The sequence below is a fragment of the Salvelinus sp. IW2-2015 genome, linkage group LG26 (assembly GCF_002910315.2).
Source record: "Salvelinus sp. IW2-2015 linkage group LG26, ASM291031v2, whole genome shotgun sequence".
NCBI lineage: Eukaryota > Metazoa > Chordata > Actinopteri > Salmoniformes > Salmonidae > Salvelinus > Salvelinus sp. IW2-2015.
Window position 1 is genome coordinate 38,143,932 of NC_036866.1, and position 20,059 is coordinate 38,163,990.

The window sequence follows — 20,059 nt, forward strand, 5'->3', positions numbered from 1 at the left end:
TCTGGACTGTCAACATGCTTTTTCTTTGGGGAGGTGGAGGGGTGATGTGTTTTATGCAGAGAATTTGGAAGTGAGTTCTTTAGCTAGAGACCGAGGGGCAGTCGGCTGCAGGCAGATTCCTTTTTAAAGAGGAAGGGCCAATGCTGAAGAGTCGCTTTGCATCTTGGGAAACGGGGGAGGGGTTAAGTGAAATGGACAGTTGGTTGATGGAGCACTTTTCATTAGCATTTTTTGCCCTCTCAGCCTCCCTTGTCTCTCCCCCGCCTCTGCTCTGTAGCCGAGGGCCTTTGGGTATCCCGGGGAGAGAGAAAAGCATGCTGGGTAATGGTGTGGGGTGCTGTGGCCTGGTTGGTCAGCGGAGGAGGGGGGGCGCGGGTCTGTAGCGGTGGCCTTAGTCTCCTGCTGCCGTCTCTCCTTGGCTATTTGAGGGCCTTTAGAGTTTGCTCTCCCGGTTACTGCCGCTTCATAAGCCCTAAACGGCGGCCACACAATGCCAGGCAGGAGAGGGGTCAGGGTTGAACTTGAACCTCGGCTCCAACCGCTGGCAGAAAGGACTCCTCTGAGAACATGTCTACTAATCCCTCCCACAGCAACTCAAACAGGTCCCCTACGCACAGCCTACCTCATACACACGTTCTATATGGTTGTTTGTCATGATCAAGAGTGTTAGACTSAAAAGCGTTAGAATACTGTCTGGTATTCTGGTCCCCTATGGCTCTTACAATATAAGTTACTAGTTCCAATATCCACACTTCAACCAAGTTTTGCTACAAGAGCTCCTGTTTCTTTGAAAATGTCAAACTATGTCTTGGAAGCCCTAAATTCCCATCACCACCTATGGTTTTACTCCAGGGCATCCGTATCACTCTGGAATCTTAATGCTTTTTTTTAACTGCACCGACCTGTGACTAACACCAACCATTAAATGTTATATGCCGACTTTAAAACTGAGATTTTCATGTGCCTTTAAAAAGTGGATCTCCATATAACTCAAAGGTTGACCTCTTGGCTGTGTCTCTCTCTCTGTGTGGTAGGAGCTGGAAGAGGCGCTACAGAAGCAGGACACAGACTTTCTGGCTGACCTCCTCGTCTCACTGCTGCAAGGATGCTACCAGCGCACAGACATCACGTAAGTAGTTCCCCCAGGTTTCCTACATTCTTTATTTATATGGGAGTTCAATATCCATACTTTTTCTTTCTAGAGAGCCTCAGAACTAGGCCTAACTTCTTAGCTCGCCAGCACACAGCAGCACATCTCTTTACCTTCTTTCTAACAGACCAGTCTTGGTGACAACATCCAGGGGCCGTATGGGCCTGAAACGGGAAGTTTGAGTCACACACCCTGTTTAGTAGTGAGCACATCAGTGTGCACAGCTTGTGTTGAAATCAGCCTTTGCAACTGAGTGAGGCTTCTCACAAAGGAAACTGGGGTTAGGCGGATTTTTCCCTGGGAGGGGGGGGGGGGGGGGGGGGGGGCAGTTCCTTGATGACTAAATGTGAGCGAGGGGAGTGGGAAGAGCAAAGGAAAGTGAAATAAATGTTCCAGCCCTGAAGGGGCCCCCACCCACCACCGCTACCTCCTCCTCTCCTGCTCTTGCTCCATCAGCACCACTGGGGTAGGCACCTATCAGCCTGTGACTCGGGAGGGATGAGGGAGGTTAAGGCTGATAGTTTCCACACCCAGGCATGCAGTAACAGGACAACCTGCCTTATTGGACAAGACAGCCGCTGGCATCCCGGGGGTGGCTCTGGCCTTTCAAAGAGCTGCCCTTTTCATCCGCACGCGTTAAACGCTCCGGCGGAGCTGGGGAGGGGGGCGGGGGTGTTGGCAGAGGAGGAGAAGGGGAGAGATGGGATAGTGGGGGGCCTGCAGCTGTGTGAAAGTGCAAACTGCTCTTTCAAGATAAGCCATTTTTTTTCTCCTCCTTTCTTTTCTGTTGTTGCATCGGCACTCACCCCTGCCCTGAGCCCTTGTTTCTGTTCGTCTGAGCAGGAACTGAAGGGTTCCAGATTAATCAGACAGATCTGACCCGGAACCAACATTTATTTACCAGCATCCAAAAGAACAATGAAACAAACCCACTCAAGTGCAAAGATATTGCTGTCTTTTTCCCCTCCTTTTCTCTCCAGAACCACTACGGTATGGCAGCTTGAATTATTTCTTGACTGTCTCTTTCACAATAGACAGCCTGTTGAAATTGAGAGGTTATATGCGCTTGCTTTACAAAGCACACTGTAAGGACAAGCATTTGCAAGTGAATGAATAGCGGTGCGCCATATTGTCGGATCCCAAGGACTCTAAAGGGCTATGTAGTAGCTCGACAAAAATAACAGCAATCGCCCTATCTCCCAATCAGCTTTTCTTTTGTTGTGTTGATTGGTATCAATACGAAGCACATGTTCCTTTTGACCTTTTGACACAGTAGGCGTTTGAGAATGAATGACTTCTAGTTGAAGAAATGAATGAGGTTGTGACATGAATGGGTTAGAAACAATTAACCTAGGCCTAAATTCTCACATTTTGTATGGGAACCCTTGAATAGTCCGCACCAACCAAATTCACTGCAGTAGATCTCTCTGATTTTCTATTACCTACCCCTCCTCACTACTGTATTGTCATACTAGCATATGGGACTAATCACTGTCCCGCCCCTCTTAGTCCCCAGGCGTTCAGCAGTTATCTGGACGACATCATCAACTACCGCTGGGAGCTGGAGGAGGGGAAGCCCAACCCCCTGCGCCAGGGGCCCTTTGAGGAGTTGACCCCGCGCACACAGGTGGAGCTGCTGCACAGGCTGTGTGACTACCGCCTGGACGCCGCAGACGTCTTCGACCTGCTCAAGGTGCTACACACACACACACCTTGTACCGCAAGCCTGCACCTGTTTTAAACTCCCGTTATTATGACCGTTTCAGAGTTAGCATGGGTAAACGGTCAAAACTGGGGAAACACTCATGTTTTGGTACCTGTAGTTTTGGTGATTTTTATTGGGATGCGGTTGATGGTGACTGACTTAAAAAAGTGCTGTCTAATGACGTAGTGAATTAAGTGGAACTGTAATATGCATCATTAATCCATGCAATGTTTGATCCCAGGGCCTGGATGCGGACAGCCTGCGCGTGGAGCCGCTGGGGCAAGATGGGAGCGGTGCCCTCTACTGGTACTTCTATGGTACCCGCATGTACAAAGAGGAGCCGGTCAAGAGGAAAGCGGAGCAGCTCGGGTAAGTGGGTTGCACCATCGGGCATCAGCTGTGGACGTTGGATGGTTTTGCTTGCCTGTAATTCACAGATAGAGGTCACAGAATGTGAACGCTATGCTGGTATATAACCAGTCATTTTTGTATCGATTCTCTGATACTCAGTGTATTGTTGTGTCTGCATTATATTATGTGTTACTGTGTATATATGCTCTATGGTTTCTGTAAGGCTATGAGATATGTAATATGTAAACAGTAGCACTTCCTACTGCTAATTCTGTTTTCTAACGAAGGACAAATTGAGCACCAACATAGTAATTACTATGTACCTACTAGCCTGTTAGAGGTTAATCATATGGGTCACTCCAGTAATAGCTACCCTGGTAAAAGGCCTGTGTAATTTAAAGTGTGGGCGGATATTTGTTTTTCACTCTGTTGTTGTCCTTGTAGTGAAGCCCCTGAGATCAAACCAACAGAGAAGAGGAAAAGGGGAAGACCACCAAAGAAGAAAGTGGAGGAGATCCAGCTAAGGTGAGACCAGCAGCAAACTCTGTCCTTAGTGGTCTCGCGTTCTCTCCACTCTCAAACGTCTCCAGAGACGTTCACCACCTTTATTCCCCAGACCTTGTTCATGCAATGCTTTGGAGTGGATGGTAAATACTGAATGGGCTGGCCTGTTGTTTTTTTCAGTGAGGTGGAGAGCGAAGTGAAGAAGGAGAATGGACTGGAAGGTCTACACTCAGGCACAGGTGAGAAAAAAGGCAGAGCTATCAGAAACATCTATCTAGATCGACTCCAACTCCTGATATTGATGCTGACGATTGAGACTTGTTTAAAAAAATATATATATATAGAATCAAAGTTTATTGGTCGTGTACATAGATTTCCATATGTTATCACAGGTGCAGCGAAATGCTTATTTTTCTAGCTCCAACAGTGCAGTCATATCTAGTAATACAATGACCATACACACAAAATCCCCTCCCCCTCAGAATGAGCAATGTCAGAGTCCGGAGTATGTTGGCCATGATGTTGTCTGTCCTTCCGTCCAGACCGGGAGCGCGGTGCCTGGTCCTTGGTGTGTGACACGGAGGAGCAGTGGGCCAGTCTGGCCGAGAGCATCAGAGACAAAACGTCTCCCCAGGACCGCCACCTCTACCGCATCATCAGCCAGAACTTCCTCCCTGAGATCAGCAGCATGATCGAGCACAAGGTCAGTCAGCTCTCTTCTTAGTCTCCTCCCTCCCCCTCCCCTTCTCAACCCATCAATCTTCATTCAGACACTGACTCAGTCAGCTGATGTGCTCTGTAAGGGCATAGCGTCTCAAATGGCTGCCTCCAGGAGGAATTGGGAAATGGAGGCTGTGTGGCGCGGCTGCAGGTGTGTGGAGGCAGACTGGTCTCTGCTTGCCCAGAACACTAGCTTCTAAACCCAWCTGAGCCCCGGGCCCAAAGCCGGACTGTCCAGTCTCTCTCATATCTGTGGCCCTGTGTGCAGCTTCTGCTGTAGTGACGGTCGAGGCCGGGAGTGCTGATTTGTCGCATGGTTTTTCTTCTGCGGAATGAGTCGCTGTTTTAACTGTTCAAATTCTGCCCTTTTTAATACATTGCATACTCATTTATCTTTTGAGTATACATAGCTAGACAGTAGAGAAGGACCAATGTGGATTTTTTTTTTTAGGGCTGATACCTAGGAAGCCGATGGAGGATAATTTTAGGTCGATTAAAAAAAAGAAATTATGACAAAATGTCATTAATGCATGCATTTTTTAAATAAAACGATATATTTGACTTTGTTTTTAGCAAACTACATAACATAATGGTAATAATTGTATTTGAATGGTAAATCTCTTAATAAACTGGGTAAGTTTAAGATGCATAGGCCTACTTGCAATATAGGTGAATGCATATTCAATAGGAGTGTGTGCATTGAGTTATTGATATTGTTTTGGCTGATCAGTGGATTCTATGGTGCTACACGTGACAATCTGTTTGCCTTTCATGTGGGACTTATTATCCTACTGATCAACAATATTCGCATAGACTCTTCACTCCAGCATGTCATGCCTGTATGGAAGGGCATCATATATGCACTGCTGTTAGTTTGAGAATATAAAATAACATCTATTCCATGCCAATGGGTACAACATAATGATTTGTGATCACGGATGCTTATGAAACTAGTATTTTTAGTAACTTTTCGTGATGGGACACATCTCTGAACAACTCAATTGGCTCGTTCAGCTATCTGTCAAGAAATGGGTGGGTTGTAACTTGATCCTACTGCTACAATTGGATAGAGCGAGGTTTTAATGCTGCTCTTTTTCACATCTCGCATATCTCTCTCGCTCATATCATTTACTTGCTACTATGAGAACTAGCTCAATGGCAATTACATGTTCTACAAAGCCATAAATGTGCATATTATCTAACAAGCAGAGCAAGGGTAGAGAAAAAATATGAAACAATTCATGTTTTGTGTGAATGACTCCAATCTGCCCATAGTTTGAAAAGTGAAAAAACACACGCACGCTGATCTATAGCTATCTTGGTCCATAACATGAAGAAAGACTCTTAGGTAGCTAAACCTATTGCCAACCTTTTAATTAGGCATTTTTAAACACTTTCCCTGTTACGGCAATCATGTACTCCAACTATCAATTGTCAATTTACAGATACGATTGTGGCTGGTCAGATCAGCAGCTGGCTTGTTGCCGWAAAATGATAACCAGCTAACGTTAGCTAGCTACGTTGGCCATTAGCTCTTATCTGATATCTTAGCACCATGTTTAGCTACCGAGCTAACACCACAGATGAAAGGGTTAGTTATCGTAATCTTTGCCAACAGGTCTCATAGCGATCTGCTTAGCTAGCTAGCTTGCTTATTAAGTGCATGTCCAGGCACGTCGACACAAGCCTTATGCATTAACACAAGCTGAATGCAGATTTACGTAATTCTGTAGTGATCAATGGGACCTTTCGCTTTAGCCATCCCTGTGATCGGGTCCGATAGAAGCTATAGAAACCCAACACAGCCTGCCTGTCCTTGTGGACTATGACGGTCAAAAGGTTTTTGGCCATTCTGTCGGCATGGGGTCATTCTCTAATGGTCATCCGATGGTGATCTGTCCTTCACGYCCAGCATGCCTGCCTGGCTGTTATCTATCTGGACATATTCACAGTTCTCAAGCTGCTGAACATTCCCACTGGATGCAGGCTCTGGCAGTACAGAGCAGACATCTGGGATGTCTGTGTGTGCGCATTCGCAGCATTATTGTGTGTGAGTGCGCACACAGCCATGGAGTCCTCCAGCTCCTGTCCACAGCACTGGCTGTCACAGCCATTTCGCGGGGCGCTGACGGGAGGCAGGCACTCACCTTGAGGCGGGATGGAGCCACTTGATTGACGACCTGCTGCGCTGCAGGATTGTCGACTTCTTAAGTGGCGACACCAGAGGCAGTCCATCTCCTGTGTGCGATTAAGTGCTGTGGGTAATGCACAGAGCAGAGGCAGGGTAGAGGAGCCCCGGGACACGCCGGTGCAGAGAGACAAGACTGGGGGATGGGAGCTGTAGCACATTCAGCACTTTGACAGCCCCTCTGGTGGTGGCCACCACTGGCCCAGTGGAGGAAGAGCAAGGCAGCTATCTAACACGTCCCCATGCTGCTGGCAGGCAAAACTCTACAGCGGGGGGAAAGGGCCTCTTGGTGGTGGTCACACGGCCCGTCCTGACATTTGAGTATTTACATTTGAGTCATTTAACAGACACTTTTTTTTTTTTTTCAGCGTGACTTAGTGCATTCATCTTAAGGTAACTAGGTGACAGAACCATATCAGTCATAGTAACTACATTTGTCCTCAATAAAGAATATAAAACATAACAAATAACACCACAGAAACAAAAGGCACAGGAGGTGGTGCAGCCCAGGAGGCAGGCGTCCATCTTGTTTCCCATAACGTCCAACGTACCAGACTCCATTACCCCCATGCTCTTGGAAACAACCATACCTTTTGGACTGCATTCCCTGACATAGATACTGCCTGGCCCAGATGGTTCTGCTCTGACTGCAGCTTCCTGCTGTTGTTTTTTCTTCCATGTTGTGGTTTGTATTCTGCAACCAATTCTGCTGCTCATATTAAGTATGTAACTTTCTTTCTAATTACTACATTATAGACTATAGGCTATTTCATCAAGTGGCAATGCTGTGGTCAGTTTGCAAATACAAGCACACGCACGTTACCGGCCGCTCCTCCAGCTTTTAGTGGAAATCGTTACGTGTGATTATTGTCACAGGGAGCATGGAGGGGTTTGATTTGTTTGGTTAGTCAGTGACCCACTAGGAGAGGGGTAGCAGGGTGGGTGGGATTTAAAGGGAGGGTAGTCGGGGGAGGAGGAGCAGAGCCTGGATCACCACTTCTCTCCTCACAGCTCTGCTGGAAGACCACAGCGGATTCCCCGGGGCCTGCTTGGGTATTAGCTCCCGTGGATGCGTTACTTGATCAAAGCGACTGTGTGTGATATTTGTGTGAATAATGAAACCACTTATTTGTGTTTTTAATCTTGATTCTTTTGCCTCTGCAGGTGAATGAGCAGAAGCAGAGGCTGCTGGATCCCACCCCAGTAAGCAGCTCTTACCGGCTCTCTGAGAAACGCATGAGCCAAGAGGAGGAGGTGAGACCAGCTGCGCGTGTGTAATTTATCGTTCTTAGTGTATGTCCCGTCTCCTGTGAGACCCAGTGGACTGATGGTTTCCTGTTTGTGTCCAGGACACGCTGCAGGCCATAGCCAACAGGGAGCAGCAGAAACAGAGGGATGAGGACATGGACAGGCAGGCCCTGCTGATGGAGCAGAGACGAGAAGAGGAGATGCTGCTGCAGGAGGAGCGCCAGAGAGAGGAGCTGGAGAGACTCCAAGCTGTGGAGGGTGAGTAGTGGAGCTGGGTTAGTGGGCAGGGTGGGGCTCAGGGTGGATTCTGAAAGACGGCCAACCCCGCACACACCTCTGCATTTGTATTGCCTGTACCGTTGAATGATCTATTGCCCTGGTTGTGAATTATATATTGCAATATATTACACGTATTGGGCTGCGAGTGAGTGGGAATATATAGCCCTTTGAATCACAGGAGTCCTTCTGATGTCACCTGTCAAGGGTTAATTAACTGGTGAAGGACCCTCATTAATGTATTATAGATGAACAGTGGGATCGGGCTGGGCTGCCTAGTCTCTGGTGGATCAGAGCAGTTGAATCCACCCTCCAACATATTTTAATCCGCACAGCAGGCGGGCGGTAGCCCGCAGCCTTTCATGTTGAGAGATAGTGTTCCTTTCTGTTCTCGCCTTTTTTTTTTATCAGCTAAGCCTGCTAAAGGATGGTCAATGAATCACTCATCTTCTCTGAACTCCTTCAGTCTCTCATGTTGTTCGGCCTGGTTTTTATTGACTCTGTGCACCAGCAGGCGACCGGATGGCCAACAGGTGCCCTTGAAACTGTAGTAAAGTACAATCCCTTATGCTGCTGCTGTTGTGTGTAATTAATTGTGGTTCCTGTGTTCTGCTGTTTCCCTCAGAGCGAGCGCGGCGGCGGAAACTGCGTGAGGAGAAGGCCTGGTTGATATCCCAGGGGAAGGACCTGCCCCCCGAACTGCTGCACCTGGAGCCCCACTCACCCATCCGACGCTCTCGCAGGACAAAAGAGTTGTAAGAGCCACACACTACTTCTCGACACTAGAGTACTGATAATTTATGGACAGCAAATTTTTGTTTCTTAGATGTTCTTGTTTTTCAAATCAGCAAACAAAACGCATTCCACATTCACAGATGTGGCAGACATAAGTAACATAATAAAATACATGTTAGCTATTTCAGCTTTAGCTGAGACAACGAGCAAATCATTTGTTTTACAGCACCTTACACAACATGTGTAAATACACACACACATTTCCTTAATCGCCCCATTCACTCTGTCCAATTTGAAATATAGTTCGGTATTGGAGACCAGAGTCTATCAAACTTGGGCTGTCTCTTGCGGAGGTCATAAGTGAGCTTTTCAAGAGGAAGAAAGTCAATCTGGTCAATTCACGTTTTAAATGTAAGGAAAGAATTAGAAGCTCAGGATGTTTTTTTTTTTAATGTTTTCTTTAGCAAAGTATATGATAGTCATAAACAAATTTTCCCTGTCTGGATCAAGAACACAGTCCTGCTGGGCATTAATATTAAGAAGATGGACACAGGGTCATATCAAACTGTACATCTGTTTTCTGTGCAGCAGTATGTATAGATTGCCAAAATCTGGTKATCTCTCTTCAGCTTGAATACATCCATGTAGAGGTACATCTTTTACAATCAGGAGAAATGTCTGTATTCATTCTAAGGAGTCTCGCTGGGGTGTAATAAAATTATCTTATTTGAAGATATCAACAACAACAAAAATGGATCTTGGCACATTGAATTCACTGCATAGCTCTTAAAKGGATTTCAGAMTAGTTGMGTTCTGATGAAACAGGCCGGAAAAGGTCCTGATCTATAGAGGATGCCAAAGGCTTTTGGCAAGTCTGGGTTGTACYCTATAGGCGAGTGGGAGCATATCTGGGAGGAAATGCCAAGGTATTTCTTAGTCATTCCATGCTAGTAGGGTGGTATAAATCACAAGGGTTTTGGGTATGTTGCCCACTTCACTAAAGTTATTAATGAATATAATTGAGCTTAGGGGCAATGAACCACAGGATTGGGCCTCTATCTGAATCCACGTTGAGTCTTGTCTGTCTGTGATCCATGTTAGGATGTTGAGGATTAGGGCAGACCAGTAGTACAATTGAAGGTAAAGACCACCCTTCGATTCAGGTTTTGATAGAGTGGAGAACTTGATCCTATTTTTTTTATTGCCCCATATACATTTGGTGATGCTTTGGTTGGTTGGTTTTTTAAAAAGAGAAGAAACTGGGCATCTGGATTTGAGCATCTGAAATAAATAGGTTTATCTAGGGAGGATGTTCATACGGTTAACATGGACTCTTCCCACTAAGCTAATTGGGAGGGAGATCCACGTTTGGAGATCTGGCTTTACAAAGATTCCAAGGTATGGAAACACCTGTGTTTTACATTGGAATGGACAGAGTGTCTTCATAGAGCTGGTCAGTGTAAGAATGAGGGGGCAAACAATGGACTTGTTCAAATGCATCTTATATTCTGAACTTGCTGTACTGAGCAATTGTCTGAAATGGGAGGGAGGGATTTCTCAGGGTTGGATAAGTAGAGCAAGACGACATCCGCGTAGAGCGAAATCTTATGCTGAAGGCCACCTGCAGAAACGCCCATAATACTTGGATTGCTCCTTATCAACRCCGCCCCCAACAAGTAGAGCAGGGGGGACAGCGAGCATCCCTTGTCTTGTGCCACATCCCAAAGGGAATCTGTCAGAGTTCAGACCGTTAGTAGACACCATGGCATTTGGATGAGAATATAGGGACCTAATCCATTTAATAAAGTTTGGGCKCATATTGAACTTTTCTAAGACTGAGAACAGAAAGTTGCACTCCATCCTGTCGAACGCCTTCTCAGCATCCAGTGAAGCCAGCAAGACAGGTGTCTTCTGTCCGTTTACTTGATCAATAATATCAAAAAGACGGCGAATGGATAGTCCGCTTTTATTATTTTGGGAAGAAGAATGTTTAGTCTTTTGGCCAGTAATTTGGTAATTATTTTGTAGTCTAAATCCAACAAGCTTCTGGTCCGGAAGGATGATCAGGATAGAGGCTCCTTGTCTTTTATAGCAGCACTGTAATGTGGACTGTGTACATAGTTTGGGAGAGCTCTGTTTTTGCAAAAATCATCCAGCATTGGCATGAAATTAGGGCTAAGCTGGGGCCAAAAAGCTTTGTAGAAGTCTCTGGGAAATCCATCTGGGCCTAGGGACTTGTTAGGTGGCATGGAGATAATTGCCTGTAGAACGACCRCGGGAATGAAGGGGGAGTTGATCTTCTTGGTCAGTCTCTGATCGTTTTGGTATCGAGATTCCCTCTAGGAAGGAATAGAGTTCTGCATCTGTATGTTTTCTCTCAGAAGTATATCATTTGCAGTAAAAGTTACACTTGTCTTATTTGGATCATATGTGACTTTGTCATCTGCTGTTCGGATGGCCATGATTGTACGTTCTGACTTCTCTTTTTTTCAGTTGGTATGCAATCAATCTGCTATACTTATTGCTGTACTCATGGTGTTTTTTTAGTAAAGATCACTTTTTATTTAATAAAGTTTAGTTTGGCTTTGGCTGCTTTAAGTTGACTCCAGGAGGTGCTGTCTGGAGATTGTTTATGTACATTTTCGCAGTGTTAAAGCTCCCTCAACATCTAACCTGTGTGTTTCCGTTGATTTTTTTCTTAGAGGAAGCATATGGAATTAGATGACCTCTTAGTGTGGCTTTGGCAGAGTCCCACATTATGGCCAGAGGAACAGGATAGTCTTTGTTGTCTTGTGTGTAGTTCTCTAGCCATGTAGTGACCAAATGTATGGAATGCTTTGTTTGATAACATGGAGGTGTTGAATTTCCAACTCTTTTGACCTCGGGATGTTTTTACAGAGGTCAAAGCGGAGGCGGACAAAGGCGTGATCTGAAAGCGCTATGGGTCCGATTGGACAAGTGGCAGAATTTGTGAAAATCTTTGGGATAAAAATGTAATCTATAAGAGAGTAGGTGTTATGGATATTGGATTAGTATGTATAATCCATAGAATAGCTATTAGTCTCTCTCCAGATATCTATCAGCCCCATCTCTTTAGTAAGAGTTTTCGATCTAGGGTTTGTGGTAAGGACTTGAGATGATTTGTCCAGAGTTGAGTTGAGGGTACAATTAATATCAGCCAGCCATCCAGCACTCCAAAGGAAACAATGCTCATTGAACAGGGATATCATTTTCAACATGAAAGCAGGAGTATGTGTTAGGGGCATATATATTTAAGATAGCAATTGGTTGCCCATACAGTGACCCAGTTATTAGAATAAATTAGTGAATTTGTTTTGAACATTTTCTCAATCTTTTATTACAGCTATGAAATTGATGATGATTATACGGCGTTGTACAAAGGTAATGTATATTCCCTGTCATTTATGCAATCATCACTGTATAATGTCTGCATGTGTATAGCATATTGACCTGCACATTTTTCTGGACAGCGAGCCAGGAGATTTCCTCTGTTCTGATTCCAACTGCCTTGGTCCTCCTCTCATTTTGCTCTCCCCACAGTGTTGGAGGCCCTGAGAGCCCACAAAGATGCCTGGCCCTTCTTGGAGCCTGTGGATGAATCCTATGCCCCCAACTATAATGCGGTCATTCAGGTGAGTTCACAGTGAAAAGGAAGGTTCCAAACTGTCAAATGACGTATGACTGAGGCATCTTACCGAGTTTTTGTAGTTGTAATTTGAGGTCGTCAATTTCACAATTAGTCATTTATGTTTGCCCTGATTTTTTTCTCAGACTCCGATGGACCTGTCCACCATCGAGACTAAGCTGAATGAAGGGGAGTATATTGCCAAGGAAGAGTTTGTGTCTGACATGAAGCTTATGTTTGAAAACTGCATCGAGTACAATGGGGAAGACAGCGGTAAACACCTCTTAATTTTGATCTAAAACCTCATTATTTTTTGTCAAATTTATAATGTCCCAAAAATGCCTCTAGAATATYCAAATGGTTTTTGGGTTGACTTTGGACTTGATTTATGAATATGAGATAGATCAATTTGACTAAGTGCACATGGTGGAGAGAATGGCTGTGTTGGGGGAGAGCTCTGTGTGACAGTGATGAATGGGGAGTGATTGAGCTGTGCATCAGGCCCTGCAGCATCCTGCCTGCTTGCCAGAGACATTCTAGCCTCTAGTTAAGCGCCCTGTCTGGAGCCATCCATCCGTCTGAATGCACTCCCAAGGGAGAGGCATGGGGGCTAGGGGGTCAACCACACCAAGGCCCTCTGAACAGGTCAACCTGCCGGCCAACGCTGGGGTCAACATCGCCTGGCCRCACAACAGACGAGTGCGTGTCTGTGTGCGTGGCATGCAGATAATACTCATGGTGCCTGTGCTTTTCTTCAGAGTACAGCATCATGGCAGAATCCCTGGAGCGTTGTTTCAGCCGGGCGCTACTCAAACACTTCCCGTCGGAGGACGGCGACACGGACGAGGAGTTCCACGTGAGCGGCGAGGACCGTGAGAGAGATCGCAAGGAGAAAAAGCGAAGCAAAGGCAACAAACAGGCAGGGCCAGAAAGCTTGATCCGAGCCACCGAGCAGGCCTCACGCAAACGGACACATCCAGGGGGCAAGGGCAGCACCCCAGTGGAGGAGGAGGGGAATAAGCCAGCACAGCCACCCCCTCCCCGCCACTGGGCCAATGGACCCCCACACCCCCATGGCATACCTCATGGACAACCCCATCCTGGGAACCTTTACTACACAGCACAGCAGGTAGCTGGCCATGCATGTCAAAAACAATATTTCACATAGGAGAAAGTATATTTTACTGCTTTAGGAGTTGGTAATGAATGAAGAGAAAGCGTCTAGGGTTTTCCCCCCCTTTTACAGAGGAGTTAAAAGGTAGTTCTAGATGAAGACAAATGAATGCATTACATTTTAGACATGAGATGTTGAACTGTCATCCATTCTGCAGCAGCTCCAGCGCCCCACTAATCCCCACGGCCCACACATGTACGGCCAGAGGATGGACCCCGGCTACGCCTACCCTGGACAGGGACACATGCCCCGGCCTGGGGACCCCAGTGCTCACCACATGCCTCAACATTACAACATGCAGGTGAGATCAGATAAGAAAACAATCGAAGGAGGTTTCACATATTTAATTCGGAGCTATCCAATATCTGCTGTACTCACACAATGTGCTCRGACTGAACAATGTTTTGTGTGTTTCTGATCTGTCGGTTGATTTTATATTTGCTGCTATGCACATACTAATAGATGTTGTATTCCAGCCACACATGGGGGATGGACACCACGTTGGCCATAGATACCAAATGGGGCCTGATGGCCGGCCTCTTCAGCCACAGCACCACCGGCAGCAGCACCCCTACATGGGTCCCACCCATGGTCCCTCACTGGGCCCCCGTCCCGTGGCCCTCCAGTCTGGGGGCCTCTGCACCCCCATGCCCGACAGCAGCATGTACTTGTCCCGCCAGCGCACCAACGGCCACCCCCTACACCCCGGAGGGAACTGCTACCCCGGGCCTGACGTCCCACCACGACACAACTACCCAGCCTTCCATCCAGGCATGGGCATGCCTCCTAACATGTGGTCAGGGATGAACCACCAAGGCCAGGAGAGGCCCAGCGGACCTGGGAAACAAGTGCAAAATATGGCTAACCACCAGCAGCTCTCTTATAGCCACGGGGGTCCACGTCCCATGGGCCCCAAACCCTGGCCAGAGCAGCCTGGGGGCCCTGGAGGGTACCCCTCTCATCCTAATGGCCAGTACAGGATTTCCACTGGCATCACCAGCTCCCCGGGACCCATGGCCCTGCGGACCCCCATGCCTCATCAGGACTCCAGGCAGTGTCTGGCCTCCATGCTGGAGAGCCCAGAGATGATTGCCCTGCAGCAGCTGTCTGCCTCCTCCACCGGACTCCCTGCTGGCTCCTCTCACCAGGACATGGGCAACTTTCAGCAGCAGCCCCCACAGGGTGTTGGCAGCGCCCCAACTCACTCCTCGCCGTACCGCCCTCCCCCTGAAATTCAGCTGCTGCGTCCTGCCAGAGACAATGGCCCGGACAGCCAGACTGCCCATCACGCAGATTTGAAGCCCAAAGGTAGGAATGACCTAATCTGCTTTAGAGCTCTACCTCACTAACTTTATGAAAATTGACCTTTTTTAAAACATTTTAATTCAGGACTTTTCTGTCATTCAGTCTATATTTCATAAGCAAACCCCTCAACTCCCCTCAACAATGCGATAATAATAATTTTTCACAGTAAGTGACAAATTTAAATATTGACCAGTTTAATGGAGTGTCTCGTGACTTGCTTTGAGAGATAACGTGTTAATTTTATCAGTCTTTTTTATTTAGTCTAGTCATTTAGACTAAAATGGTATTAAAGATGCACTATGCAGAAATCGCTCCATTTGCTGGTTGCAAAAATTTGAATAGTTCGCCTAATTTCAGTTTGTGACAAAACAAGCAAGTATAGTGTAAAGAATCAATCAAATGTATCCATGAAGCCCTTTTTACATCAGCCGATGTCACACAGTGCTATTAGTGCTAGGTTCCAGCCTAAAACCCCAAACAGCAAGTAATGCAGATGTAGAAGCACGGTGGCTAGGAAAAACTCCCTAGAAAGGCAAGAACCTAGCAAGAAACCTAGAGAGGAACCAGGCTCTGAGGGGTGGCCAGTCCTCTTCTGGCTGTGCCGGGTTGAGATTATAACAGTACATGGCCAAGATGTTCAAACGTACGTAGATGATCAGCAGGGTATAATCATCATCAGTGGGTTTAGAGGGTGTAACAGGTCAGCACCTCGGGAGTAAATGTCAGTTGGCTTTTCATAGCCGAGCATTCAGAGTTAGAGACAAGCAGGTCAGGGTTCCATAGTCGCAGGCAGAACAGTTGAAACTGGAGCAGCAGCACGACCAGGTGGACTGGGGACAGCAAGGAGTCATCAGGCCAGGTAGTCCTGAAGCATGGTCCCAGGGCTCAGGTCCTCCGGGAGGGAAAGAATCAATGTACCATCTAAACCGCTGTGAAATATCTTTTCCATAACCAAAAATATTGTATTTTCAGCTGTTTGAAGGTAGTGTATAAAACTGAAAGTAAAAGACGCAAAACCGGAAGTTAACWGAAAGCATAAAAATAGCGCACATTGAACAGATCTACCGCTTCTTTGACTTGCTTTCAATGCGAATAACCAATCTATAACCCACATTTCTATGTGAATTTGGTCTGGTCGCCCAGAAAGTTACATATTGCAGCTTTAAGTCTGTCACATTTTTGTAATTTGAATAATGATTTAGTCGAGTTGTGAAAATAATGAAAACAGTAGGACATTTTAGTCAACTATAAATGCCCTTTCATTTTAGTCATCACATTTGTATTGCCTCATTAACCTGTAGTAAACATAAGTCACTGACTTGTATACATAGCCTTGTCTAACTAACATATTTTTTCGCATGATATTCTATTTTATGATTCTATTCCCAACAGCTAAATTAGCAGAAGAACACATTACTCTGCACCATGTTAAAAATCACACCCCTTGACAGGGCTCCAGATGAACATTTTCCCCTGGTGGCACTAACTTTTTCCGTTTTTGGCACCAACCCATGATTTGATGGCACCATATTTTCCCGCGGCATCAAACAATAGAAAATGTATTATTCAAGATATTTTTATCTGCAAACTAACCCAATGATTGTCATGAATTGTGGGTTGACAATAAGGTATTGTTATATTTTACTGTTAAAGTAGGGCTCCAGAAAGTTTATTGTTCAATAGAGATATGGCTACATCTTTACATGCACTTTATCATAGGAACATTTATTTTGGGGCTAATTCACCACATGAGGAAGTGAGAACTCAAAACACAGCTAGATCGCTAATGCTAAATATAATACCCACTGCTAGTAGTCCTGTATTAATCTAACAGTACATTTAATGTCCTAAAAAAACGAGTTGTAGCCTTCTACCCTATGCACGCGCAATGGCTATTGCGCAGTTTGCAGTTCATATCTTAAAGCCATATCAGATATCTTGGTTGTAAAATAGTTGCTATTGAGCTCAATATTAAGAGATGACAAATACAAATCATACCCACAGAAAGCTGAGAACAACAGTAGTTGCTTCCAAAGCTATGTATTTCCCCGCAATTGGATTTTGAAATGTTATACAATCGAATGCCTTTTCTTACCTAAGAGCCCATCAAGTGGCTCGCTCATCACAGCAGCAGGCCCCAGCGAAACAGACCTAGGGGCTGGGCAGACACTCTCATTACAGGAATCATGAGGATAATGCACTTTACTGTTTTAACAGACAGAAATTAGGACGTTTTACAACTTTGGAGTGAGGTGATCATGTAGACCTAATGAATGTTCAGCTCGCACTGATGCAACCAATTAAAAATGTAATTCGCACAGCCAAGTCAAAGGGTCGCAAAAGGCAACTAAATGGTAGCAGTCTGGAGCCCTTCCCCTTTACATATTGTAGCTGTATTGTAGYCCTAATCAAAGTTCTGTCTGATAGGTTGCAGCAAACTAACTAGCTAGCATTATCAATATTTTATTACCTGATTGTGTGTATATGTATGTATATATAGTATATCACAAAAGTGAGTACACCCCTCACATTTTTGTAAATATTTGAGTATATKTTTTCATGTGACAACACTGAAGAAATGACACTTTGCTACAATGTAAAGTAGTGAGTGTACAGCTTGTATAACAGTGTACATTTGCTGTCCCCTCAAAATAACTCAACACACAGACATTAATGTCTAAACCGCTGGCAACAAAAGAAAAACTAACAGGTCTGTGAGAGCCGGAATTCTTACAGGTTGGTAGGTGATCAAATACTTATGTCATGCAATAAAATGCAGATGAATTACTTAAAAATCATACAATGTGAATTTCTGGATTTTTGTTTTAGATTCCGTCTCGCACAGTTGAGGTGTACCTATGATAAAAATTACAGACCTCTATATGCTTTGCAAGTAGGAAAACCTGCAAAATCGGCTATGTATGAAATACTTCTTCTCCCCACTGTGTGTGTGTGTATTATATATATATATATATATATATATAATATATTATATATATATATAATATATATATATATTATATATATATAATATATATATATATATATATTACACTGCTAAAAAAAAAAAGGGAACACTTAAACAACACAATGTAACTCCAAGTCAATCACACTTCTGTGAAATCAAACTGTCCACTTAGGAAGCAACACTGATTGACAATAAATTTCACATGCTGTTGTGCAAATGGAATAGACAAAAGGTGGAAATTATAGGCAATTGGCAAGACACCCCAATAAAGGAGTGGTTCTGCAGGTGGTGACCACAGACCACTTCTCAGTCCTATGCTTCCTGGCTGATGTTTTGGTCACTTTTGAATGCTGGCGGTGCTTTCACTCTAGTGGTAGCATGAGACGGAGTCTACAACCCACACAAGTGGCTCAGGTATGCAGCTCATCCAGGATGGCAAATCAATGCAAGCTGTGGCAAGAAGGTTTGCTGTGTCTGTCAGCGTAGTGTCCAGAGCATGGAGGCGCTACCAGGAGACAGGCCAGTACATCAGGAGACGTGGAGGAGGCCGTAGGAGGGCAACAACCCAGCAGCAGTACCGCTACCTCCGCCTTTGGCAAGGAGGAGCACTGCCAGAGCCCTGCAAAATGACCTTCAGCAGGACACAAATGATGTGTGTCAGCATATGGTCTCACAAAGGGTCTGAGGATCTCATCTCGGTACCTCATGGCAGTCAGGCTACCTCTGGCGAGCACATGGAGGGCTGTGCGGCCCACAAAGAAATGCCACCCCACACCATGACTACCCACCGCCAACCGGTCATGCTGGAGGATGTTGCAGGCAGCAGAACGTTCTCCACGGCGTCTCCAGACTCTGTCACGTCTGTCACATGTGCTCAGTGTGAACCTGCTTTCATCTGTGAAGAGCACAGGGCGCCAGTGGCGAATTTGCCAATCTTGGTGTTCTCTGGCAAATGTCAAACGTCCTGCACGGTGTTGGGCTGTAAGCACAACCCTCACCTGTGGACGTCGGGCCCTCATACCACCCTCATGGAGTCTGTTTCTGACCGTTTGCGCAGACACATGCACATTTGTGGCCTGCTGGAGGTCATTATATACACAAACAAACTCAGCAAAAAACAGGACCCTGACTTTCAAAGATAATTCGTAAAAATCCAAATAACGGTTTAAAAACTGTTTCCCATGTTTGTTCAATGAACCATAAACAATTAACGAACATGCACCTGTGGAACGGTCGTTAAGACACTAACAGCTTACAGACGGTAGGCAATTAAGGTCACAGTTATGAAAACTTAGGCCACGAGGCCTTTGTACTGATTCTGAAAAACACCAAAAGAAAGATGCCCAGGGTCTCTGCTCATCTGCGTGAACGTGCCTTAGGCATGCTGCAAAGAGGCATGAGGACTGCAGATGTCGCCAGGGCAATAAATTGCAATGTCCGTACTGTGAGACGCCTAAGACAGCGCTACAGGACGGACAGCTGATCGTTCTCGCAGTGGCAGACCACGTGTAACAAAACCTGCACAGGATCGGTACATCCGAACATCACACTGCGGGACAGGTACAGGATGGCAACAACAACTGCCCGAGTTACACCTGGAACGCACAATCCCTCCATCAGTGCTCAGACTGTCCGCAATAGGCTGAGAGAGGCTGGACTGAGGGCTTGTAGGCCTATTGTAAGGCAGGTCCTCACCTGACATCACCGGCAACAACGTCGCACAAACCTACCGTCGCTGGACCAGACAGGATTGGCAAGAAGTGCTCTTCACTGACGAGTTGCGGTTTTGTCTCACGAGTCACTGARGAGTCACGGTTTTGTCTGTACTGGGCCGTACGCACTACCCTCTGTAGTGCCTTGCGGTCGGAGGTCTAGCAGTTGCCATACCAGGCAGTGATGCAACCAGTCGGGATGCTCTCGATGGTGCAGCTGTAAAACCTTTTGAGGATCTGAGGACCCATGCCAAATCTTTTCAGTCTCCTGAGGGGGGAATAGGTTTTGTCGTGCCCTCTTCATGACTGTCTTGGTGTGCTTGGACCGTGTTAGTTTGTTGGTGACGTGGACCCAAGGAACTTGAAGCTCTCAACCT

General features: G+C 45.9%; 1 protein-coding gene across 2 annotated transcripts in view; it reads left to right on the forward strand.

Annotated features, from left to right (window-relative positions):
* LOC111953013 (chromatin remodeling regulator CECR2-like) overlaps positions 1-20,059 on the forward strand; it is a 68,958-nt gene that overhangs the window by 38,096 nt on the left and 10,803 nt on the right. The window contains exons 2-16 of one of the 2 annotated variants that reach the window (XM_023972078.3): positions 1,035-1,129; positions 2,660-2,843; positions 3,097-3,224; positions 3,651-3,731; positions 3,891-3,949; positions 4,253-4,413; positions 7,783-7,872; positions 7,968-8,124; positions 8,768-8,897; positions 12,242-12,279; positions 12,439-12,530; positions 12,670-12,796; positions 13,282-13,652; positions 13,858-13,998; positions 14,174-15,005. In XM_023972078.3, coding sequence (XP_023827846.1) covers positions 1,035-1,129; positions 2,660-2,843; positions 3,097-3,224; positions 3,651-3,731; positions 3,891-3,949; positions 4,253-4,413; positions 7,783-7,872; positions 7,968-8,124; positions 8,768-8,897; positions 12,242-12,279; positions 12,439-12,530; positions 12,670-12,796; positions 13,282-13,652; positions 13,858-13,998; positions 14,174-15,005 — 2,686 coding nt within the window. Of the gene's footprint in view, positions 1-1,034; positions 1,130-2,659; positions 2,844-3,096; positions 3,225-3,650; positions 3,732-3,890; positions 3,950-4,252; positions 4,414-7,782; positions 7,873-7,967; positions 8,125-8,767; positions 8,898-12,241; positions 12,280-12,438; positions 12,531-12,669; positions 12,797-13,281; positions 13,653-13,854; positions 13,999-14,173; positions 15,006-20,059 lie in introns of both variants that reach the window. The other variant, XM_023972076.3, reaches the window with a different exon arrangement.